The 27,034-nt window shown below is 45.9% G+C and overlaps 1 protein-coding gene across 3 annotated transcripts in view; it reads right to left on the bottom strand.

Moving 5' to 3' along the window:
- TTC37 (tetratricopeptide repeat domain 37) overlaps positions 1 to 27,034 on the bottom strand; it is a 234,110-nt gene that overhangs the window by 172,460 nt on the left and 34,616 nt on the right. For all 3 annotated transcript variants that reach the window (XM_030193398.1, XM_030193400.1, XM_030193399.1), the window contains exons 7-9: positions 18,097 to 18,195; positions 11,496 to 11,604; positions 883 to 1,023 (exon numbers count right to left, since the gene is read on the bottom strand). In XM_030193398.1, coding sequence (XP_030049258.1) covers positions 883 to 1,023; positions 11,496 to 11,604; positions 18,097 to 18,195 — 349 coding nt within the window. The remainder of the gene's footprint in view (positions 1 to 882; positions 1,024 to 11,495; positions 11,605 to 18,096; positions 18,196 to 27,034) is intronic.

The raw sequence follows: 27,034 nt of genomic DNA on the forward strand, positions 1-27,034 counted from the left end.
GTTCCATACTTCCCATCCCACCTCTTTCTCCTACCAAGCCTAGTGCTCGTCGTATGCAAATAATCTAAAATATGTCAATTAGAATTATTAAGAAAATATAATCATATAACTCCTCACCTGAAGAATGGCCATTGGTTGCCCATTTCTCACCATATTATCTGTAAGATACTTCTTCTAGGGGCCCTTTTACAAAGGCAAGTAAGGGTCTATGCGCATGCAGCGCACATCAAATCGGCATTACCGTTTGGCTAACATGTGCGCCTGGCAGTAATTCCAAGTTTGGCATGTGCCAACAACCCGCGGTAGAAAACAATTTTCTATTTTCCCAGCAGTAATCAGCAGTGGGCGCATGCTGGATGGTTACTGTGCAGGTAACACATGAGCCCTTACCACTAAGCCAATGGGTGGAGTTAAGGGTTGAGGCCGTAAATAGACGCATACTGGTTTAAAATTTTGCCTCACATCCATTTCCTGCCCCCCCCCCCAAAAAAAAAAACCCTTTTATCCAGATGTGATGGAGAAATAGTCCAGCACACATCCAATACACGTGCCCACACAACCACAGGCCACCTTTTGGTGCGCCTTTGTAAAAGGGGCCCCCTTGTTTTTAAAGTGTGTCACTTATGAGCCGGCATACCTCTCACACAGTCTGATATCAGAAACCATTATTAAATTGGACTTGGGGAAAATCCACTCTTTCTGGGATAAGCAGTATAAAATGTTTTGTACTTATTTGTGACCTGGATTGGCCACTGTTGGAAACAGGATGCTGGGCTTGATGGACCTTTGGTCTGTCCCAGTATGGCCATACTTATGTACTTAATTTTATCATATGTCTGGAGTGGCACCTTAAGTCTGTGCATCTTTGTGCCACTAACTTACCAGCAGAGAGATGCTGTGCAGCTTCCTTGTATTGCTTGTCATGCAGAGCTTTAACACCCAAGCCAATGAGTCCCGGACCACTTCCTGAATCCATCTCCATGAGCTTGCCATAGCAGTGAACAGCCTCCTCACTACAACAGCCTACAAAAAGGAACCAGAAACAGCTCAACAAAGGGTTGTTTGTTTGTTTTTAATATAAAAAAAAATTCTAAACATCAAAAATAGAGTGATTTTAATTGACCTCACACCTTTTCCAGTAGAGTTCAAGATAAGTTACATTCAGGTACAGAAATATGTACTTGTCTTTGGTTGAACTTAAAATCTTAAGTATGTGCATGAAACAATGGAGGGTTAGGGACTTGCCCATGATCACAAGATGCAACAGTGGGATTTGAATCCTGGATTCGCTAGTTCTCAGCCACCTGTTCTAACCATTAGGCTTCTCATCCTTTATAAAACAAATTGTCTTAAGGTACTGCAGACGTTTTTGTTTTTTTTTTATTTCTACATACATTTTATTGTAGGTGGAATTTGATACAATAAAATGTATGTGGAAATTTAAAAAAATGTCTGGAGTACCTTAAGACAATTTGTTGGATTAACTGTACTCTGGTGATTAATATTATATCCCCTTGTGTTTAATTACTCATCCTTTATGCCAATTTTTGAGAATATTTATTCTGTTTTAAGCACAGATGCTCAATCACAAACATCCAGTAAGCAGCACACATTTCTTTGTTTTTACAATATTGAGCACTGATCTGCAACTGAATTTAATTGAAAGCTTTTATAGCCCACCATTTTCAATCAAACAGCCATATAGAGTGGATTACAATCAACCAATTTATTCTCATCCTTCCTCACAGACCACCCATTGCTAGAAAATTCAAATGTGACTGATATCTGTTGCTATATTGTACAATGATCAATGATGCCCTAATATACTGACATTTATGGTTAAGCCAAAACAGTTTCATCCTAAGTGTCCATACCTTAACTTTTAGATCAAATGGCATCAATATAATAAAGCACAAAAATGTTCTATTAGATGGAGAATTCATTCTCTAGGTAACGGAATCTCCTTTGATTCATGAGCAATGAGACAAAATCATAAAGTGATCATAAACCTTTTCTGATCACTTTATGAAAGGTTTATGAACTTCCTAATATATATATAGTATGTATTTGAGCACAATTTATACTCAAAACATGATTAAATACTAATGCTCCCACTGCATGTACTAGGACATGTGCATTTCTGTAGGTATATAGATGGATCCATCATGCCGATAAAGAACCTTTTCTAAAATACCACCATGGCTGAGCACATCCCAACCTGGACATCTCAATTCTAATCTCTATTTCTATGTAAAGCAGACTCTACATATCCTTGTATGAATGTAGGTCAACTCTACATTCAGTAACTGATGGCACCTATTGATCAGTAATAACTCCAACTAAGCATTTCCTGTAACTTGATCAGTCTCACACTGCCCTTGTGGAATTCTGGCCCGTTCATTACAGAAGTTTTCATCTCTATGATATTTGAAGGTTTCTTTATATAAAGAGTATGTATCAGGTCTTCCCACAACATTTTAATATGGTTGAGTTGAACTGTCAATTGACTTATCCAAATGTAACAAATCTCTTCTCCAGCCATTCTGAAGTAACTTGACTTGCTGCATGACTCACATTCAGCTCAGCTTCAGGTCATATAAAATGGCCTGGAACGCTCCTCTAGAATTTTGATATAAAGCAAAATTCATGGTTCTACCAATGCTAGCATGCTGTTCAAGTCCTGACGTAGCAAAGCAGTCCCATGCCATGACCCTTCACCATCATATTTGACAGTCAGGATGATGTTCTTACTACTACTACTACTACTACTACTACTTAACATTTCTAGAGCGCTACTAGGGTTACGCAGCGCTGTACAGTTTAACAAAGAAGGACAGACTTTGGAAAGCAGTGTTTGATTTTTGAAAAAAGAATGTGTTATTGTAACTGAAAAGTTAACTTATTCTCATCTGCCCAGAGAACATTATTCAAGGCGACTTATGGTCATCCAGATGTTCTTCAGCAAACCTGAGGTGGGTAAGAGTGTTCTTTTTATAAAGCAATATTTGTTTCCTAGATATCCTGCCATTAACAAAAAAACAGAGGGATCAAAAAAAAGAAAGCACAAGGAGGCAGTATTAAAAGTATAAATTGAATAAATGCAAATAAAATTAACAGAGAACATAAAAAAAATTACACCTTCAGACTTGTCTCCAGCAACCAAAGGCCTGAAGGATTCACCAACAGCCTCTGTGATAATTGCAAAGTCTGCCTTGGAACATATTCTCTGAATACGTTGAGATAAATATTATGGCACCATGCCTTCTATTTTTAAAGAATCAGAAAGAGAATATTAAACTCTACGCTACACTATTGCCAGCCAATGTAATGATTTCAACAGAGAGGTAATATAAATATATTTGGAATTAGCTGACATCTTTGTTACTAGCTCAAGGTGAGCTACGTTCTGGTACACTTGCAGGCTTATTTTCGAAAGAGAAGGGCGCCCATCTTTCGACACAAATCAGGAGATGGGCGTCCTTCTCTCAGGGTCGCCCTAATCGGCATAATCAAAAGCCAATTTTGGACGTCCCCAACTGCTTCCCAACGCGGGGGTGACCAAAGTTCTCGGGGGGGGGGTGGGTGTCGGAGTAGTGAAGGCGGGACTGGGGCGTGCCTAACAGGCGGGCGTCCTCGAGCGATAATGGAAAAAAGAAGGGCGTCCCTGACGAGCACTTGGCCGACTTTACTTGGTCCATTTTTTCTTACGACCAAGCCTCAAAAAGGTGCCCGAACTGACCATATGATCACCCTGAAAAAAACAACTTTAAAAACTTTTTTTGCCAGCCTCAAATATCATACTGAGGTCCTTCGCAGCAGTATGCAGGTCCCTGGGGGCGGAGGTGTGTGTGTGTCAGCGAAGGCATAGCGAAGACGTGGACATCCTTCTTTCAAACATTTTGGACGTCCTGAACTGCCCCTCCCCAACAGGGACTACCAAATTTCAAGGGAATGGAGTGGAGGAGTGGCCTAATGGTTACAGCACTGGTCTTGCAATCCAGAGGTGGCCAGTTCAAATCCCACTGCTGCTTCTTGTGATCCAAAATCCAAATAAATAAATACATAAAGGGGGTGTCGGAGGCATAGCAAAGGCATGAACGTCCTTCTCACAGAAACATCCACATTTTGGACATCCGCAACTGCCCGTCGCAGGGAGTGAGGCATAGCGAAGGCGCCTAACACTTGAACGTCCTTCACCCATACTCAAAAAATAAAACACGTCCCTGACGAGCACTTGGACGTTTTCACCTGGACATGTTTTTTTAAGGTTGCAGACAGCTACTATACACACAGCGTGTCTGACTGCATGAAGCCGTCTTTGGCATACGCAGAGCAGCCACGCGTAATGCATGGCTGCTCTGCACTGGCTTTCCCTCCTTAGGAAGGAAATCGTGTGCAAACGAGCTAACAGCGAGCAGCTTATTTGCAATCGATTTCCTTCATGCATGCCCGTTCCTTTCCGAATCGCTAAGGGATCAGTAAGGGAAGGGCTTTTTCCGTTCAGTTAGTGCATCAGTTAGTCCACTGCAGTGCCCCCTAGGGTGCCCGGTTGGTGTCCTGGCATGTCAGGGGGACCAGTGCACTATGAATGCTGGCTCCTCCCAAGACCAAATGAGTTGGATTTGGTCGTTTTTGAGATGGGCGTCCTCAGTTTCCATTATCGCCGAAAACCGGGGATGACCATCTCAACATTTATGTCAACCATCTCTAAGGTCGACTTAAATGTTGAGATTTGGGCGTCCCCGACCGTATTAACAAAACGAAAGATGGCCGCCCATCTTGTTTCGATAATATGGGTTTTCCCGCCCCTTTGCGGGGACGTCCTGTGAAGACGTCCCTCAGGAAAACTGGGCGCCCCATTTGATTATGCCCCTCTTGGTATTTCCCTCTCCCCTGAGGGCTTACAATCTAAGAGGTCCTTTTACTAAGCGTCAATAAGCACTAATACGTGCTTCCTGTACGCCAAATACACTACCGCAGGGAGCGCTCAGGTGCCTGGCAGTAGTTCAGGCATCTGCACACGCTTTCCCGGCACTAAAAAGTACAAACTATTTTTTAGCGCTGTGAGCATGTTTGAGGGGCTACATTGCTTCACTCCAATCGATTAGCGCGTGGTTAGCACATGAGCCTTTTTCGCCTACTAAATAGGTGTCGGTAAGGGCTCATGCACTAATTTGGAAATTAGGCCTAGCCATTAATAGAAAATATAGAAATGCGGCCATTTTACAGCCATGCTAAAAGTGTCCACAGCGCACAAAGAAACCCACACGGAAATCACAGTGCATGGCCCCCTTTTAGCGCAGTTTAGTATAAGTTTGTACCTCAAGTACTGGAGGATTAGCTGACTTGCCCAAGATCACAAGGAGCAGCAGCAGGATTCCCTGGTTGTGAGCCCTTACACTAACCACCTGGCTATGGGCCACTGTATTTTGTACCAATTGGCATTTATGGAAACCTATTAACAGAGAATTACAATAATCAAGATGGGAGGTAATAAAATAATTGATCACAGTACTCAATGCCCATACTTATTATATTATTATTAGCATTAGCATTTGTATAGAGCTACCAGACGCACGCAGCGCTGAACACCTGACACAAAGAGACAGTCCCTGCTCAAAAGAGCTTACAATCTAAATAATACAGACAGACAAGACAGTTACGGATGAGGGAAGTAATGGGTGAGAAGGAAGGAAGGAACAAGGGAGGGCAAATGAGTAGAGGCTAGGAGTCAAAAGCAGCAGTGAAAAGGTGGGTTTTCAGCATGGATTTGAAAACAGGTAGAGATGGAGCTAGACGTATAGGTCCAGGAAGTCGATTCCAGGCATAAGGTGCCGCGAGAGAAAAGGAACGAAGCCTGGAGTTAGCAGTAGAGGAGAAGGGGGACGACAAGAGAGATTTGTCCAGTGAGCGGAGTTCACGGGAAGGAATGTAGGGAGAAGATTCAACTATACATTTTCCAAAGTGGAACAAACAAACTTACTTGGGGAATTATTGTTAAATGGGAGTCTAAGACAACTCCCCCTACTTATACCACCTTTTTTACCTTCAACACAGTGGTTTCCAAATAAACTTCAAGAGGCAATCTCAATAAATTAGGACTCCAAAGCCAGTACAATTTTTGTCATACTGGATTTAAACAAAACCCATTCCCTTGGGTCTGGAACATTTTATACTGTTGTATTATTAATATTCGTTTATCAGGTGGAGAAGTAACCTAATGGTTAGAGCATTGGGCTGAGAACTAGGGGAGCCAGGTTCAAATTTCATTGTGGTTCCTTGTGATCTTGAGCAAATCACTTAACCCTCCACTGCCTCAGGTACAAACTGAGCTTAACAGCCCATCCAGGACAGAAAAATACCTATTGTATAAATATTTTCTAATATTTGGTATCTCTGGCTTGACTTTCATGTTCAGTGTCTCTCATTCTCTGGTCTTTTCTCTGTTCCTTGTTTGTCTTCTCCCTAATCTCTTTTTTTCTGTTTTCTTTCCCTTCTGTCTTTCTTTAAGAGACAATAAATTAATACTTTCTCTTCCTTACTTTTTTTTCAGCATTCTTCTGCTTTTATGCATTCCTCTGTTCTCATTCTCTTAGGCATCCTCTTCCATCACTACCTTGGGATTTTTCCACCCAACTCCAGGATAACCTCACGCTCATCACCAGTTCCCTAACACACAATAATTAGCCCCTTTCCCTCCCCTTCCTATCCAGGATATGCTCTCCACTTTTTCCTAGCCAATGATTCTCCATCCCTGCTCCTCTCTCTCTCCACTTCTCCTTGGCCTCACCCCTACTCTCTACCCTACTCTGCATCCCTTAGCCTTCAGGTTAGAATGAAGGGAAGGAGGCCCTTCCTTCCCATCCCAGGTTCAGAGAGCTCTCCCCATGTACCCTGTCCAAACTTAAAGGTTCTCTTCAACAACACCCCTCCACCCACAAAACACTGCCCCTGTATCCTCTCCACCTATTACTACTATTTCTGTAGCAGAACAAGACATACACAGTACAGAACACTCTGAAGATTCTCATGACATTCTCCTCCTCTTGCTCCTGTCCCATCTCTCAATATTCTCATCTCTCTTCCCTTTCAAAGCTCTCCCTACATTCTCACCAGACCCTGCTTTCTAGCTCCCCAAGAATCACAATCCTCCACATTTGGCTCTGAGTGAGAGGGTGGGCTGGCACTGCTGAGTAGGCAGGTAGATTCAGCAGCAGCAGGGAGAACGACATATCTTCCTTAATACCATACCAGTGGCAGAAAGATCAAGCAGCCCCAGCTTATCCGGTTCTACCCCCTTCCATGGTAAGCAGGATCACACTTATTAAAAAGTGTCGACTTCTGATGTGTAGCTCCTATACTAGACTTTATTAAGTCTAATCTGCTGCAGTTGGGGTGGGGGGGGGGGGAGAAGAAGAGAACAGAATAAGTTGGTGCCACTTACTTCTCCTGCTACCAGGGCAGCATTAGGGTTTGCACCATCTCCAATTCATTCAGAATGCTGCGGCAAGACTATTAGAAGACTTTGGCAAAACCTTCACTGGCTACCAGTATAATACAGGGCTAAATTTAAAACTTTGTCTGATCTTCAAGGTACTTGAAGAACAAGATCTCCTGCTACACATCTCCAAGGTCCTACCAAAGAGTATCTATAATCACATCCTCTCCAAAGACATCATGCGATGTGATACCCACTAGTGAGCCTTCTACGGAGTAGCCCACACACACTGGAATGCACTCCCTGACAGGCTTTGCTTCACACAAGACTATCTCTACTTCAGGAAGCAGGTGAAAGTTTGGCTCTTCACCCAGGTCTTTAATGGAAGAACTAGCTTGCTAGTCTCATACATATATACAAGGTGTGACACTGGCTGCACATACTGCAGCAGGACTTGCTTATCCACTTCTAGCCTAGCTGAGATTTGCATGCAATTTTCTTTAAATTAGCCCCCCTTATTTTCCAACTCCTGTTATTCTATCTTCTCTATATATATGTTTCAAATTTGCTCACACTCTATGCTATTAAAATGTTTTACGGTGTATTGTGTTGACATTGTAATGTGGCATATTAAACTACACCTTGTGTTATTTGAATATTTTTACTGCAGTATTTGTCTATTGACTATGTTTGACTTATTCTTGCTATACACCAACTTGAGTGAATTCCTTCAAAAAGGCGCTACATAAATCCTAATAAACAAATTAAATAAATGAAAGAGAGTAAGTCAGGCACCCCAATACTGATGAAGCCAACGGCCTGCTCAGCTGTGCCAGGCTGCTAACCTTTCAGAGTTGCCACGGCTTGCACAGTAAGTTGTAAGGGCTCTGCTTATCATAATCCTTGCCGAACTTGTAGAAAGTGACAGCCATAAAAAAACATTAGTAATATGCACCTGAGAAGACCTGCGCCCCTTCTGGGTCACAGGCAGCTGACCTCACTCCAAGGGATTTAAATATGTGCCGTTCCTAAGGCGTAACGCCAAAGAGGCATGCATGCCCCATTGTACACAACTTCGTGAGCAATAATGGCAGAAGTCCTATTTCTTAAACATTAGTTGCTGCTATTCTTATTACTGGTGATTTGAGCCCTGAACCTTAACACTCAGAGAAGGGAAGTGGATGCCTGTTCTCGTCCAATCAAGATGATGCCCAAAAGACACTTCCTCCAAAATTAAAATGGAGAATGAGAACCGAGACATAAACCCACTGGGACTGCAGGGCTCCTGGGGCATGAGAAAAGGGTACAGAAATTATGCCACAGGCAAACAACAACTAACCAAAATATACTGTAATAACATAGCAGAAGAATGCTAGATTAAAGCCAGATCAGCAGTAAACAAAGTAGACACTGTAAGATGTGGTAACAGCAGTTAGTGTATCTAGGTTTAAAAAAGGCTTGGATAAGTTTCTGGAGGAAAAGTCCATAGTCTGTTATTGAGATGGACATGATAGCATACAGACTTGAAGAAACTCAAACCATAAATCTAGTGGACATTAACTGAGAAGACGTTTTGATGACCTTAACCCTTAAATGGAAAGAGATCACAATTAAACATGAGAAGGTCTCCAGTTACTACACAACACAAGGCAAGGTGAATGGCACACAGCAATGGTCAAAGACGTACAGTGACCAATGGTCTATGAATGCTGAGTCTGTGAGCTTTATACCCATATAGGTGGATAAATGCAGAGAGTATTAGATGAAATAGCTCCAATGAACAAAAATGAAGAACAACAAGCAGAAGGTAGCACCCTGGTTGAACAACAAACTAGGAGAGATGAAAAGGGCATGTAAAAGATAGGAACGAAAGTGGAGAAAAAAAAAATCCATATGGAAGAAGATCAACATTACAAAAGCAAATTGAGACAACATAAATTCCAATTTTATGGCACACAAATTGGAACCGATTATAGAGATGTCAAACTGTACAGGCTGGTAAATAGCTTGTTAAGACACTCAAGTCATTGATCTTGAAGAATGGCAATCCTCCAACTGCAGAAGAGCTTGCTAAATACTTTGAGAATACAATAATTGGCCTAAGGAAGGGATTCATGGAGAAGAACAATGAAATAGAAACTTACATAGAAGAACTGAACTACTCAACGACTACCAAGAGGCGGCCATTGCTGATAGAGTATGGACACCATTTGAGAAATCCACACCAAAGGAAGTCTGAAATAACACTAATAAAATTCTCTACGGCATATTGCATGATGAACGCTTGTCCAAACTATATAATGAATGAAGCCCCTACTACTTTCATCACAGAATTCACAATCTACACATCATTCATGCTGGCAAACGTTCTCTATCCAACAGAGAAGAACAATATTATACTGGCACCCATCCCAAAAAAAACCACAAAGATGATGTAAAAAAACTATAGACCAGTAGCATCGATTCCTCTCATGACCAAAGTCATGGAAGGACCTGTTGTAAAGCAACTAGTGACCTGTGTCAATTTTCCATACTTCATGACTTGGAATCGGGCTTCACGCTGCAGTTTAGCACCAAAACAGTTCTAACAACACTTACTGCAAACCTTAGGTATTTCATAAGTATAGATAAAAGATCCTACTCCTTCAATTTGATATGCCTTCAGCCTTCAACATGGTAGACCATCCCATCTTATTACTATTATTAGATGAAATTGGAATTGGTGGGTCAGTGCTTAGTTGAATGGAGGGATTCTTAACATCCAGATCTTAATACCAGGTGAAAATGGGATATGAAGTATCACCTCCCTGGAAAGTGACCTGCAGAGTCCTGCAAGGATCTCCAATTTTGCCCATATTGTTCATTATCATGATGATACCACTAGCAAGAACACTAGCAAAACTGGGCCTTCACCAATTCATATATACTGATGATGTGTCCATATATATTCTGTTTAACAACAATCTGAGAGAAATCATGGACACAAATAAACTAGGGGTGAACACAATGGAGTCCTGGGCGACATCATTTAAGTTAAAACAGAACAGAGAAAAGATAGAGTTTCTAGAAGTTACATCACACTAACAACTACTACTACTACTAATCATTTCTATAGCGCTACTAGACAGCGCTACACATCCTCTCTTGAATCAACTAAAGGTTTTAGGCATTACAGTGGACCAAAAATTAACCTTCAAAAAACTAGCAGCAAACGTATGATCTAAAATGTTCCTAATGATGTGGAAACTAAGGATAATAAGGGATACTTCCCTAGAAAGTTTTTCACATGCTAGTGCAGTCAATGGTCCTTACTCATGCCATCTACTGCAATAGATGCAAAAAACTAATTCTAACAAAACTGCAAACAGCACAAAACACAGCTGCTAGGCTAATCTTTAGAAAGTTGCGCTTCGACAGAGACAGCCCTCTCTTACAGACACTGCATTTGCTTCCAATAAAAGCACAAATAACATTCAAGCTATGAACTCTGGTTTATCAAATTCTTTTTGGCACAGCTCCAGATTACATGAAGGACCTGATCAAATTACCACTGAGAAATGCAAAAAGCGAAGCAAGAAACTGACTCTTCCATTATCCAAGCTATCAAAAACTTTTATACAAGTCAGTGTATTCTGCGGAATTTTCAAATCAAGGCACCAGATGGTGGAGCTCACTACCCAAAGACCTAAGATTAGGGTTCTGCAAACATCTAAAAATGTTCCTCTTTAGGAAATTTTAACCTGAGAATCAGTAACTGAAGTTGAATGCTATTAACCCAATTCCTGCTCCCTTCGAATATCCTGATGTAACTAATGTCTCTATCTTAAATTTTGTAAGCCACATTGAACAAAAGAAATTTGGAAAATTGTGGGATATAAATACTGTAACATTAATTAATAATATACTATAATAAAGAATACTACCAATGGCATTGTAGGAGAAGAAATATTCAAAGCAGACAAGCATTGAAAAAGAGCAAAGGTAAAGGAAAACAAACGGGGAAAAGGGGGGAGGGTACAAATATTAATAATAATAAAAAAGAACAAAACACACTCACCTGACTGAATGTAGTGTAAGCTAAGTACTTCTAAAGGATAACAGACAGTAGGGTAGAGGACCATCATCTCCTCACATGCCTTCTTCAGCTTAACATCCTCACAGGCAAACTGATGAAAACAAAGTATCATCAAATTAATCTGAAGTGTCATCAAATTTCTGACCTGAAGAAGGGTTACCTTCAAAAGGTAATTAAAAAATATATCGTTAGTCCAATAAAAAAGGTATCATCTTATTTTCTTTTCTATGCTTTGTTTTATAGCGAATGCTACATACCTGTAGAAGGTATTCTCCGAGGACAGCAGGCTGATTGTTCTCACTGATGGGTGACGTCCACGGCAGCCCCTCCAATCGGAATCTTCCTAGCAAAGTCCTTTGCTAGCCCTCGCGCGCCTGCGCGCACCGCGCATGCGCGGCCGTCTTCCCGCCCGAAACCGGCTCGAGCCGGCCAGTCTCGTATTGTAGCAAAAGAGAAACAAGGGAAGACTCAACTCCAAAGGGGAGGCGGGCGGGTTTGTGAGAACAATCAGCCTGCTGTCCTCGGAGAATACCTTCTACAGGTATGTAGCATTCGCTTTCTCCGAGGACAAGCAGGCTGCTTGTTCTCACTGATGGGGTATCCCTAGCCCCCAGGCTCACTCAAAACAACAACCATGGTCAATTGGGCCTCGCAACGGCGAGGACATAACTGAGATTGACCTAAAAAATTTACCAACTAACTGAGAGTGCAGCCTGGAACAGAACAAACAGGGCCCTCGGGGGGTGGAGTTGGATCCTAAAGCCCAAACAGGTTCTGAAGAACTGACTGCACGAACCGACTGTCGCGTCGGGTATCCTGCTGCAGGCAGTAATGAGATGTGAATGTGTGGACAGATGACCACGTCGCAGCTTTGCAAATTTCTTCAATAGAGGCTGACTTCAAGTGGGCTACCGACGCAGCCATGGCTCTAACATTATGAGCTGTGACATGACCCTCAAGAGCCAGCCCCGCCTGGGCGTAAGTGAAGGAAATGCAATCTGCTAGCCAATTGGATATGGTGCGTTTCCCTACAGCCACTCCCCTCCTATTGGGATCAAAAGAAACAAACAATTGGGCGGACTGTCTGTGGGGCTGTGTCCGCTCCAGGTAGAAGGCCAATGCTCTCTTGCAGTCCAATGTGTGCAGCTGACGTTCAGCAGGGCAGGAATGAGGACGGGGAAAAAATGTTGGCAAGACAATTGACTGGTTCAGATGGAACTCCGACACGACCTTTGGCAAGAACTTAGGGTGAGTGCGGAGGACTACTCTGTTATGATGAAATTTGGTGTAAGGGGCCTGGGCTACCAGGGCCTGAAGCTCACTGACTCTACGAGCTGAAGTAACTGCCACCAAGAAAATGACCTTCCAGGTCAAGTACCTCAGATGGCAGGAATTCAGTGGCTCAAAAGGAGGTTTCATCAGCTGGGTGAGAACGACATTGAGATCCCATGACACTGTAGGAGGCTTGACAGGGGGCTTTGACAAAAGCAAACCTCTCATGAAGCGAACAACTAAAGGCTGTCCTGAGATCGGCTTACCTTCCACATGGTAATGGTATGCACTGATTGCGCTAAGGTGAACTCTTACAGAGTTGGTCTTGAGACCAGACTCAGACAAGTGCAGAAGGTATTCAAGCAGGGTCTGTGTAGGACAAGAGCGAGGAGCTAGGGCCTTGCTGTCACACCAGACGGCAAACCTCCTCCATAGAAAGAAGTAACTCCTCTTAGTGGAATCTTTCCTGGAAGCAAGCAAGATACGGGAGACACCCTCTGACAGACCCAAAGAGGCAAAGTCTACGCTCTCAACATCCAGGCCGTGAGAGCCAGGGACCGGAGGCTGGGATGCAGAAGAGCCCCTTCGTCCTGCGTGATGAGGGTCGGAAAACACTCCAATCTCCACGGTTCTTCGGAGGATAACTCCAGAAGAAGAGGGAACCAGATCTGACGCGGCCAAAAAGGAGCAATCAGAATCATGGTGCCTCGGTCTTGCTTGAGTTTCAACAAAGTCTTCCCCACCAGAGGGATGGGAGGATAAGCATACAGCAGGCCCTCCCCCCAATCCAGGAGGAAGGCATCCGATGCCAGTCTGCCGGGGGCCTGAAGCCTGGAACAGAACTGAGGGACTTTGTGGTTTGCTCGAGATGCGAAGAGATCCACCAAGGGGGTGTCCCACGCTTGGAAGATCTGGCGCACCACTCGGGAGTTTAGCGACCACTCGTGAGGTTGCATAATCCTGCTCAGCCTGTCGGCCAGACTGTTGTTTACACCTGCCAGATATGTGGCTTGGAGCACCATGCCGTGACGGCGAGCCCAGAGCCACATGCTGACGGCTTCCTGACACAGGGGGCGAGATCCGGTGCCCCCCTGCTTGTTGACATAGTACATGGCAACCTGGTTGTCTGTCTGAATTTGGATAATTTGGTGGGACAGCCGATCTCTGAAAGCCTTCAGAGCGTTCCAGATCGCTCGCAACTCCAGAAGATTGATCTGTAGATCTCGTTCTTGGAGGGACCAGCTTCCTTGGGTGTGGAGCCCATCGACATGAGCTCCCCATCCCAGGAGAGACGCATCCGTGGTCAGCACTTTTTGTGGCTGAGGAATTTGGAAAGGACGTCCCAGAGTCAAATTGGACCAAATCGTCCACCAATACAGGGATTCGAGAAAACTCGTGGACAGGTGGATCACGTCTTCTAGATCCCCAGCAGCCTGAAACCACTGGGAAGCTAGGGTCCATTGAGCAGATCTCATGTGAAGGCGGGCCATGGGAGTCACATGAACTGTGGAGGCCATGTGGCCCAGCAATCTCAACATCTGCCGAGCTGTGATCTGCTGGGACGCTCGCACCCGCGAGACGAGGGACAACAAGTTGTTGGCTCTCGCCTCTGGGAGGTAGGCGCGAGCCGTCCGAGAATCCAGCAGAGCTCCTATGAATTCGAGTCTCTGCGCTGGGAGAAGATGGGACTTTGGGTAATTTATCACAAACCCCAGTAGCTCCAGGAGGCGAATAGTCATCTGCATGGACTGCAGGGCTCCTGCCTCGGATGTGTTCTTCACCAGCCAATCGTCGAGATATGGGAACACATGCACCCCCAGCCTGCGAAGTGCCGCTGCTACTACAGCTAGGCACTTTGTGAACACCCTGGGCGCAGAGGCGAGCCCAAAGGGTAGCACACAGTACTGGAAGTGGCGTGTGCCCAACTGAAATCGCAGATACTGTCTGTGAGCTGGCAGTATCGGGATGTGTGTGTAGGCATCCTTCAAGTCCAGAGAGCATAGCCAATCGTTTTGCTGAATCATGGGGAGAAGAGTGCCTAGGGAAAGCATCCTGAACTTTTCTTTTACGAGATATTTGTTCAGGGCCCTTAGGTCTAGGATGGGACGCATCCCCCCTGTTTTCTTTTCCACAAGGAAGTACCTGGAATAGAATCCCAGCCCTTCTTGCCCGGATGGCACGGGCTCGACCGCATTGGCGCTGAGAAGGGCGGAGAGTTCCTCTGCAAGTACCTGCTTGTGCTGGAAGCTGTATGATTGAGCTCCCGGTGGACAATTTGGAGGTTTTGAGGCCAAATTGAGGGTGTATCCTTGCCAGACTATTTGCAGAACCCACTGATCGGAGGTTATGAGAGGCCACCTTCGGTGAAAAGCTTTCAACCTCCCCCCGACCGGCAGGTCGCCCGGCACTGACACTTGGATGTCGGCTATGCTCTGCTGGAGCCAGTCAAAAGCTCGCCCCTTGCTTTTGCTGGGGAGCCGCGGGGCCTTGCTGAGGCGCACGCTGCTGACGAGAGCGAGCGCGCTGGGGCTTAGCCTGGGCCGCAGGCTGTCGAGAAGGAGGGTTGTACCTACGCTTGCCAGAAGAGTAGGGAACAGTCCTCCTTCCCCAAAAAAATCTTCTACCCGTAGAGGTAGATGCTGAAGGCTGCCGGCGGGAGAACTTGTCAAATGCGGTATCCCGCTGGTGGAGATGCTCTACCACCTGCTCGACTTTCTCTCCAAAAATATTGTCCGCACGGCAAGGCGAGTCCGCAATCCGCTGCTGGAGTCTATTTCCAGGTCGGAGGCACGCAGCCATGAGAGCCTGCGCATCACCACACCTTGAGCAGCGGCCCTGGACGCAACATCAAAGGTGTCATACACCCCTCTGGCCAGGAATTTTCTGCACGCCTTCAGCTGCCTGACCACCTCCTGAAAAGGCTTGGCTTGCTCAGGGGGGAGAGCATCAACCAAGCCCGCCAACTGCCGCACATTGTTCCGCATGTGTATGCTCGTGTAGAGCTGGTAAGACTGGATTTTGGCCACGAGCATAGAGGAATGGTAGGCCTTCCTCCCAAAGGAGTCTAAGGTTCTAGAGTCTTTGCCCGGGGCGCCGAAGCATGCTCCCTAGAACTCTTAGCCTTCTTTAGGGCCAGATCCACAACTCCAGAGTCGTGAGGCAACTGAGTGCGCATCAGCTCTGGGTCCCCATGGATCCGGTACTGGGACTCGATCTTCTTGGGGATGTGGGGGTTACTTAGTGGCTTGGTCCAGTTCGCAAGCAATGTCTTTTTCAGGACATGGTGCAAGGGAACAGTGGACGCTTCCTTAGGTGGAGAAGGATAGTCCAGGAGCTCAAACATTTCAGCCCTGGGCTCGTCCTCCACAACCACCGGGAAGGGGATGGCCGTAGACATCTCCCGGACAAAGGAAGCAAAAGACAGACTCTCGGGAGGAGAAAGCTGTCTTTCAGGAGAGGGAGTGGGATCGGAAGGAAGACCCTCAGACTCCTCGTCAGAGAAATATCTGGGGTCTTCTTCTTCTTCCCACGAGGCCTCACCCTCGGTGTCAGACACAAGTTCACGGACCTGTGTCTGCAACCTCGCCCGGCTCGACTCAGTGGAGCCACGTCCACGATGGGGGCGTCGAGAGGTAGACTCCCTTGCCCGCATCGGCGAAGCTCCCTCCGCCGACGTAGTCGGGGAGCCCTCCTGGGAGGTGGCCGCAGTCGTCGGGGACCTCACCCCGGGCGATGGGCCAGCCGGCGCCACGCTCGATGGTACCGGAGGCGCAAGCACCGCCGGTACCGGAGGGGTAGGGCGCAACAGCTCTCCCAGAATCTCTGGGAGAACGGCCCGGAGGCTCTCGTTCAGAGCGGCTGCAGAGAAAGGCAGAGAGGTCGATGCAGGCGTCGACGTCAGAACCTGTTCCGGGCGTGGAGGCTGGTCCGGGCTGTCCAGAGTGGAGCGCATCGACACCTCCTGAACAGAGGGTGAGCGGTCCTCTCGGTGCCGATGCCTGCTGGGTGCCGACTCCCTCGGCGACCCAGAGCTCTCGGTGCCGACGCGGGGAGGAGACCGGTGTCGATGCTTCTTCGACTTCTTCCGAAGCATGTCACCGGAGCTCCCCGGCACCGACGAGGAGGACGTAGAATCCATCCGTCGCTTCCTCAGGGCCGAGGTCGAAGCAGGTCGATCCCGGGGGGGCTGTACCGCAGGAGCCCTCAGGGTAGGGGGAGACCCACCCGAAGGCTCACCGCCACCAGCAGGGGAATGGACAGCCCTCACCTGCACTCCACCCGATGCACCACCGTCCGACGACATCAGGAGACGAGGTCCCGGTACCACCGACGTCGATGCAGCTATCCGATGTCTCGGCGCCGATGCAGAGGGCCGATGCCTCGATGCACTCGATGCACTGGCGGCCAAGGATGAAGGTCTGGACGCTGATGACGTCGATGCACACGATGACCCCGGTGCCGATGCCGACGAAGAGCTCGAGAACAAAACGTTCCACTGGGCCAATCTCGCTACCTGAGTCCGCCTTTGTAACAGGGAACACAGACTACAGTTCTGAGGACGGTGCTCGGCCCCCAGACACTGAAGACACGAAGAGTGCCTATCAGTGAGCGAGATTACCCGGGCGCACTGGGTGCACTTCTTGAAGCCGCTGGAAGGCTTCGATGTCATGGGCGGAAAAATCACGCCGGCGAAATCAAAATCCGAAATGACGAATTTGGAGCACCAAAACTTTAAGGGAGAAAAATCTCGACCGAGGCCGAAAAGAGGCCTACCCCGACGACGAAAGAAAACTTACCGGGGCAAAAACTGGAAACACGGGAAGGGGCAAACGAAACCCAAGGGGGTTTCCGGAGCACTTCCCGAACAAATTAGAACTTTTCCGAAGAAAAAAACACGTCTATTTTAAAACGGACGCGCGAGGTCGACTCTCCGGGGCTCGACACGACAAAAACACAGCCGTACCGAGTGCGGACGAAAGAAGACTGGCCGGCTCGAGCCGGTTTCGGGCGGGAAGACGGCCGCGCATGCGCGGTGCGCGCGGGCGCGCGAGGGCTAGCAAAGGACTTTGCTAGGAAGATTCCGATTGGAGGGGCTGCCGTGGACGTCACCCATCAGTGAGAACAAGCAGCCTGCTTGTCCTCGGAGAATTCTATTTATTACCATCAAATTAAAAAAAAAAAGAATAATAATGCAGAGAAGGAAAGTTTTCCCCTTAAAGAGACCAATATAGGCATTCTCAGTAATTATTTCCCTGTTGTCACCAAGTGCACGCAATTAAACAAAAAAAATGGCAGGTTAAGCTAATCCTACCTGTGACAAACAGTGAATGAAGCCTCTATACAGCTTTTCATGCTCCTCACTAGGAATCTTGGTTGCAGAAATGATAGCATGCTCAAATGCTGTCAGAAGCTAAAGTCAGAGAAAAGCATAATGCTCACTGTATATGATGAGACCATAAATTACAAATGTAAAACAGTGCTGAAAATGACAAGCATATTTAAAAGGAATATTGTAGAAAACATCTTGTGACAATAAATCTGTTACATATCATAGGCTAAAAAAGCAGTACAACAGTCACAACATAACCCACACAAAAGACCCTGCACAATCCTAGAACTCTAGCTCCATTCTTCATATGAGGCCTAATGCATACCACCACAGTAGCACAGATAAAAAGATATCCCTCTCTTTATATGCAGGCAAATATATTCAAGGACTTCTCCCCAAAACTAAATTTGAGTAAGACGAAAGCCTTCTCCATGTCTAAAGATAGCAACTGAAATATTAGAAGTCTGATTAATTTAAACCATTAAACCCAAATTTCTAACATTATATGACCCATATCTGCCTTTTATAGACCCCCTTCTCTACTTTTCCCGATTCCCTCTCTTGTAACTATTTCTTTTTTTGCTTAACTGATTTGTTGCTCTGTTTAATGAAAGGAAGTATACAGAGAAATTAGGTCTTACCTGATAATTTCCTTTCCATTAGTCTTTCTCATTATTCCAGAACCTTTGGGATAATTGTGTCCATCAACCATCTCCCTCTCAGCATCCAGTCCAGCTCCTCAGAACTTACACAGACAAACAGAAGGAGAAACTCAAAATAAATACAACCTTAAACAACTCACTAACCTAATACTAACCAGATGAGCAAACATGTATGGACCTCTCTCAACTCTGGACAACTTGTAGAGAACAAGAGATATGCAGGAAGTACCATGCAAGGTGACAGTCATTATGTGACACATTACTTCACACTGACTAAACATCTCAGAAACCTCACTTAGGCCTCTGGAATAGTGAGAAAGACTAATGGAAAAAAAATTATCAGGTAAGACCTAATTTCTCCATCCATTACATAGCTTCTCACTATTCCAGAACCTGTGGAATATTCAAAAGCAATCCCTAGAGTGGGTGCAATCCTGGCACTGCCACTCTGAGGACCAAAGCCCCAAAACTGGCATCCAAGTGTGCTGCAACATCCATCCTGCAGTGCATGGCAAAGATATGCAGCGTCGACCATGTCACCAACTTGCAAATATCTGCCGGAGACAGTAAGGAAGTTTTCACCCAGGATGCCACTGTATGCTTCGTAGAACGTGCCCGCAAGTCCTGAAGAGTCTGCTTCCCCACAAGCAAATAAGCAGACACAATAGTCTCCTTCAGCCATCTAGCAATTGTAGGCTTGGAAGCCATGAGGTCAAGTCTTTGTTTCACAAAAAGCACAGTCTGTCCAATTTACGAAACTCATTTGTGACTTCCAGGTATCCAATGAAGACTACACACATTGAGAAACTTGAAGGAAGAATACCGAGCCTCTTTATCTTCTCTGCGAAAAGACGGAAGCTCCACAGATTGGTTGAGTTGAAATTAAATGCTGATACCACTTTCTGAAAAAAAGAAGGAACCATGCGTAGGAGACCCTTGTCTCCAAAAAGCAAAGAAAGGGATCCTGACAAGACAGCCTGAAGTTCCAAATCCAGAATGCTGTCTTTACCATAAGATCTTTCAAGGAGGCATCTGAAGAGCCTGAAGGACTAAATTAAGGTTCTACTCTGGACACGGCACACAAAGAAAGGAGGATTCAAGCGGCCCACTCCCACAAGAAAATTGAAAGATATCCAGGTGAGCTGCAAGAGACGTCTTCTGGAGTCAGTCTCCAAAACAGGCCAAAGCCACAACTTGAACTTTTAGAGAACCCAATGCCAAGGCTTTCTGAAGACCTGCTTGGAGAAACTCTAGAATGTACATGAACTGAAGAGAGAAAGTCCACACTCAGAAAACCAGCCCTGGAACATCCTCCACAACCTTGCTTACGCCATGGATGTAGAGGGTTTCTGAGCCTGAAACAAGGCAGTAATGACCGAATCAGAATAACCTTTTCATCTCAACCAAGCCCTTTCAATGGTCAAGCTTATCAATGGTCAAGCTGTAAAACCAAAGGGGCACGGATCCTTCATGAGCACCAGACCTTGCTTCAGTAGGCCGTGTACCTGCGGAGAGGGAGAGATCCCCATCCAGCAGTCGAATCAGGTCCGCATACCATGACCTCGATGCAAAGCGATTCTTTGACACGCAGCCCACCATGGGTCAAGGAGGGAAGACACACAGTAGATGTGTCTCCAGCCAGGACTACAGTAGGGCATCGATCCTCATCGAGCCCGGTTCTTTCTGACAGCTGAAGAACTTGAGCACTTTAGCATTACTTTTCGTCACCATCAAGTCTAGAAGTGGAGAACCCCATTGGTCCACTATCAGCTGAAACCCCTGGCTAGATAATTCCTATTCTCCTGGGTCCAAGGAGTACCTGCTCAAAAAGTCCATCTTCACATTCAGAACCTAGCAATGTGAGCTGCTGACAAGCAGAGATGATTTCTCTGCCCAACTCATAAAGGAGGCCACCTCCATCGAATGGCAGCAGGTCCCGCCTTTCTTGCTGATATAAGCCATTGCCGGAGAAACCTCGTACAGGGCCCCTACCAGAAATGGACCAAAACTTTGCAAGGCACTCCACATTGACCTAAGCACTAAGTGATTTAGTACCAAGGCTCCCGTTCCATCCAGGTGCCCTATGCCAGAAGGAACTTATAAAGAGCTCCCCAACCCGACTTGCTAGGGTCTGTTGTCATCACCTCCCACAGTTTTATCGGAAAGGGAGCTCAGACCATCCAATTCCTGGGTGAAAACCACCACTGCCCACTCCGTCTAGCAACCAGCATCCAAGGAAAATGAAGGCTGTACTTCTGTGAAATCGGAGACCAGTGGCTGAGAAGAGATTCCTGTAATGGCCACATATGAGCCCTTGCCCATGGCACCACTTCCATCGCTACCACCAATGGCCACAGAACCTGGAAGTAGTCCCAGATCCTGGGCCTACCTTGACTGACAAGATGAATCTGTTGAACCAGCTTCACCATCCTGTACTCCATGAGAAAGATCCTCTCCCATGACATGTTGAATAGAACACCCAGATAGTCCAGTATCTGCGATGGAGTTAGTCTGCTCTTCTCGAAATTGATCACCCAATACAACAACTGCAGAAGAAGATGAATAACTTCGTCCATCGCTGCCACGCACTCCAAACAGGACAACACACGAATGAGTCAGTCAAGATACAGGTGGACTCTGATTCCCTGCCATCGAAGGAAGAACGCCACCACCATATCCTTAATAAACGTTCTTGGAGCCATGGCAAGACCAAAGAGCAAAGCCATGAACTGGAAGGCCCAGCACCACAAAACATAGAAATCTCTGATGCGGTGGACGTATGGGTATATGCAAGTACACCTCCTTGAGGTTGAGGGTGATGAGAAAATCTCCCACTTGAACTGAGGCTATGATTGCTCAGGGTCTCCATGCGAAAGAGGGACATTCTGAGGCAGTGGTTTAGACCTATAAGATCTAAGACCAGATGAAAGGTGCGTTCCTTCTTTGGGACAATGAAGTAAATGGAATATCTGCCTTGTCCCTGTTCAGCCTAAGGAACTGGAACAATGGCCCAGATTGCCAGCAAGGAATCAACAGTGGCCTGAATCCCCAGTAGCCTGGGGATCCTTTGGTCATCTTGGTTCCCTTTCAACAAGAATGCAAGAAGAAAGAAGCGCCCAGGCGGGAGAACGCCAACTTATAACCTTCTGTACGAATATCCAGAACTCACTGGTCCGACGTGATTTTGGCCCACTCCCCTTAAAACTCCTGAAGATGTCCTACCACCAGAGGAAGTGAAGAGCGGACCAGCCTTGCATCATTGCCAAGCTCTGAAGGCACTGGACACTGTAGCTGAATGAGAGGAGGACTTCATTTCCACACAAAAGGAAGACTGGAGTGCCTAGAAGAGGGACTTCTGGCCATATTGTTGACAACTAGACTGGTCTCCCATCTTCAGGGGGCTATCAATTTTCAAGACAGCAGACAGTACCAGAGACTTTCAGCTTACCCTCGGGCAACCACTGTGGCTTAGTTTCCTACAGTTCTTTCACCAAATTACTGACATCTTCCTCCAAATAGCAACTTAGTTTTACTAGATGTGACTAACGCTACATCCGCTGCCCAATGCTGCAACCAGAGTTACCGAAGTACCATGACAGCCAAAGACATACTGCAGGCTGTAAACCATGTCATAAATAGCATCCACCAAGTAGGCCACCCAGCTTCCAGGTGGGCATTATAGAGCCCATCTTCATTGCCAACTACTGATGCCACATCAAGCATGCTCTTACCATGAATGAGCTGCACACTGTCGCTTGAAGGCCCAAAGATGCCACTTTAAAGGCTTGTTTCAGCAAGCTTTCTAGCTTCCTAGCCTGTAGATCTTTTAGAGAAATACCCCCTTCCACCAGCAAGGTGGTCTTCATAGTAAGTGCAATAACCAGGGAGCCTACCCTGGGAAGCTACAATTTATCTTTCTTTTCTGGAAAACATGTAGGGGTGAGCCATGGCTCTTCCCACTCTCAGCTCTGTATCCAGTGAGACCCACTCTGCTGTAATCTGGTCCTGGATGGCTGGATGCATCGGGAAGAACTTAAAAGGACCTCTAAGCCCCCTCGTGATCGATGAAGATGAAACTCCTTTTGCTGAAGCAGAAGGCTCAATGGAAAGCACCACCAGTGTCTCAGAAATAAGAGTATTGATCTCCTCTTTATAAAATAAACAACCTCAGTACTTCCCTCCTTCTAACTGCTCCTTCCACGATTCTCCTCTGAATTGACCGAGGCCACTTCAGATAAGTAGGGACAAGCAGAGATAGCCTTATCTGTCCACTTCTGGAGGTATAAATGAGATCTCTTAGGAGCTGGAGGGGCAGCGAGGCGAGAAACTGAAAGATCATGCAGCAACTCTAACTGTCCCTGCCTCACTAAACAGGCCTGGTGACAAAAAGCAATATAATCCGGATGCAGCTGAATCCTCTATCAGGCCCTGAGGCAGTAAAATGGAGGTTGTACTCTGCACGTGATCAGCCAGAGGCTGCTCCTCACTGCCACTTGGCCCCAACAAAATAGCACCCATTCCCATATTCTCCAGCATCAAACTGCGCACTGGACCTGCCGGACAGCCCAAAAACCCCAGCATAAAATTCGAAGATATGCTGCCACCGACTGTTTCCTCTGCTTCCCAGCTTGAATGCACTGTAATGCCCTGACTTTGGTCGGTGGGTCTCACAGCAGGAACACCGCTTAACTGCCTCCACAGGAGTCACCGTTTGCCCAACTTTAACCAAAACAGCACAATGTGTCCCAAGCAGTGAGTGAGGATTCCTCCCTGCACCAAGTAGAACTTACAGCCCTCCAACTGGTTCCGGGTCAAACTTTAGTTGGCCTTAAGACTGCCGGCTGTTCGCCCCAAGCTCCCACTCTCCACAAGTCTTATCACAGATGAGAAAGGGTCAAGACTGATACTCTGTCCCATGCTCTCCAGCAAACCTCTTTCCTCCTTTTTTTTTTTTTATTTTAAAGGAGGTTGTCTATGTTTGTGCAGCGCTGCGTACGCTTTGTAGCGCTACATAAATGATAAATAGTAGTAGTAGTAGTGTTGGAAAAGGAGAGCTCCTCAGGGAAAAGGAGAGAGGTAAAGGGAGGGAAGAAGTAAATTTGTGGGGCATCACAGACAGGGATCTGAAGATCTTCAGATATAACTCTGCCGACCCAAGCCACACACAAAGTTTGGCTGGAGACTAGTTCGCAACTGGACCAGGAGCAAATCACTCTGAACCAGAGGCTAAGAAGTGTGTCCATCCACCTGACGGAGATAGAAAATACTGAGGCACTGGACTGGATGCCAAGAAAGATATGACTCAGCTCAGTTTTCAGTTCTCTATCTCCACCTGCTTGTTCATGGACACAACTATCTCACAGGTTCTGGAATAGTGGGAAACTACGTAATGGAACAAGAGATTAAACTAATGTAGCAGCCGTGAATGGTACAAGGAAGCCTCATATGACAGGCCCTACAGGATGCTACTTCCTCCTCCACAGCTGGGCCTGACAGTTCGTGACCAAGTAAGGCTGTCTTCTGCAATCACTGGCATCTGACTGCTCTCTTCCACCCACCAGATACTGCTGCCTCCTCCCAGTCACTCTCTCTTCCCTGTTGGGCTAACTTGCAAATATGGCAAAGGTGGTTTTGCAATCATATGTGGCTATCTCTGGGAAAAGGTAACTAAAGTAGCAGATCCAAAATGTTGAAAAATGACCAGTTCTTCATGTTATGGGTCCATAAGCAGTCTGAAAAAGTTGAACTTCTGTAATTTCTTTTTCTCATAAAAGGATGGGATTTGGACTGTTGTATCACAACTGGTTTGCTCTAACAGAATTAATTAAAACCTCATTTTTTGTTTCTGGTGACTTGAATTACTATTTCCCAGAGATGGTCACATATTTGGGCCAATACAGTAATGCATAAAGGACACATGGCCTATCTGGTTGGATTGGTCAGTTCTTTTTCTGCTAAGTAAATATGGTTTCTGTGGGAGATATGCACAGCTGTAATTCTTTTACTTAAACCTTTTGTTAAGAAGATTCTCACAGAAGTCTACTTCTAATAATTGTATTGCTTACTTCAGTAAATTCACATTCTAAGTAGCCACAGAGGAATACAAATCACATTTGATCAACATTTCTGGGCGGTAGCTTTATAAGTCATTCTAATGTACAGCAAAGTATTTACTAAGTTTTTACAGGCTCAAATAGGTGCATAGAAAATTGTCCTGTATACATATGCATAAAAAGTAAGGACTAGGAAAATACAGCATCTCCTACCCCATAGTCAGAGGACAGGAAACAATGAAGTGAATTTTCAAAGCACTTGCAAAGACTTGCAAAGTTACGTGGAGGGGCATTTTCGGTATGATGTCTAAGTTGGACATTTGGACATTTTGTGCTAAACGTCCCAAGTCCAAATAGAAAACATGACCATTTTTGAAACCACAAAACATCTAATCTTTTTTTTTTCAATAACATTTGTAAGAAGATTTTGTGCTCTGTGGTTTATCTTTTCAGGCCATTTTTGGAAAAAAAAAAAACACAAAAAACATACAAGTGAAAAACATAGAAAATCAAGCCATTGGGGTGTAGGAGGAGCCAGCATTTTTAGCAAACTGACCCCCCAGACATCCCAAGAGAGCAATGGGGGCACCCTAGGAGGCACTGATGTGGACTTCATATAAATGCTCCCAGGTATACATCTCATCATTGCTCCTTTATCTTGAACATAACAGTAGCCATACTGGATCAGACCAATGGTCCACCTAGCCCAGTATACTGTTTTCCAAACAGTGGCCAAGCCAGGCCACAACTACCTGGCATAAACCCAATTAGCAGCAACATTCCATGCTATCAATCCTGAGACAAGCAGTTGCTTCCCCATGTCTGTCTCAATAGCAGACTATGGGCTTTTCCTCCAGGAATTTGTCCAAACCTTTTTTAAACCCAGATACACTAACTGCTGTTACTACATCCTCTGGCAAAGAGTTCCAGAGCTGTTATGACTCTGCCCCGGTGTCATGCTCTCATTCATCCCGGCCCCTGGTGGTCAGACCTGGTGATCGCAATGGACTGTCTGTTTGTGGTTTTCCCGGTTCCAGAAGTCATGCCGGTCCGGTCTGGATTTTCTAGCCTGCCAGTTGGTATTGAGACTTTTTGGAACTAAGCTGTTTCCGTACCTGGTGACCTTCCTGGCTGTTGGCCTTTATTAACCACCTGGAAGCTTCCCTAGTTTGCCTTGTAACAGAGCTCTTCAGAGGTGTGTCTTCTGCGATCGTTTGTTGCTGTGCTCCCTTGCTACTTTCAGTTTCTGCCTATCTCTGCCTTTGAACCTTTGCCTGGACCTGGACTTTGACTTTGCTTGCCACCTGCCTTTGGGCCTTTGCCTGGACCTGGACTTTGACTTTGCCTGCTGCCTGCCTTTGAACCTTTGCCTGGACCTGGACTTTTCTTGCCGCCTGCCTTTGAACCTTGGCCTGGAGAGCTGGACCTTGCTGTTATTTGCCGGTTCACGGTTCTGCTGGCTTTGTGGACTATCTTCCTGCTCTCTGCTGTGGCTTCTGTTCCGGTCCTGCCGCTCCAGTCCGGAGGGTACTGGTCTGTCTGGGTTCCACCTTGTTCCTGGTGGGTGTTCCTCCTGCCGCTGCCGCCCCTCGGCAGTACCCAAGGGCTCACTATCCAGTGTTTCGTGTGAAGCGTGACAAGAGCTTAACTATTCATTGAATGAAAAAATATTACCTCTCATTTATTTTACAAGTATTTCTATGTAATTTCTCTGAGTGTCCCCTACCATTCATACTCTTGGAATGAGCAAACAATTAATTTACTTCTACTCGTTCTACACCACTCAGACCTCAATCATATCTCCCCTCATCTGTCTCTTTTCCAAGCTGAAGAGCCCTAATCTCTTTAGCTTTTCCTCATACGAGAGGAGTTCCATCCCCTTTATCATTTTGGTCGCTCATCTTTGAACCTTTTCTAATTTCGCTATATCTTTTTTGAGATACGGCAACCAGGACAGAACGCAATACCCAAGGTGTGGTCGCACCATGGAACGATACAAAGGCATTATAGTATTTTCGGTCTTAGTCATCATCCTTTTCTTAATCATTCCCAGCGTCCTCTTTGCTTTTTTGGCCACCACCGCCATATGTGTTTTAACCACCTTGAATAGTTTTGTATCATCTGCAAATTTAATCACCTCACACTTCGTTTTGATTTCTATATCATTTATAAATACGTTAAATATCACCAGTCCCAACACAGATC

The sequence above is a fragment of the Microcaecilia unicolor genome, chromosome 2 (assembly GCF_901765095.1).
Source record: "Microcaecilia unicolor chromosome 2, aMicUni1.1, whole genome shotgun sequence".
In the NCBI taxonomy this organism is placed as follows: Eukaryota; Metazoa; Chordata; class Amphibia; order Gymnophiona; family Siphonopidae; genus Microcaecilia; species Microcaecilia unicolor.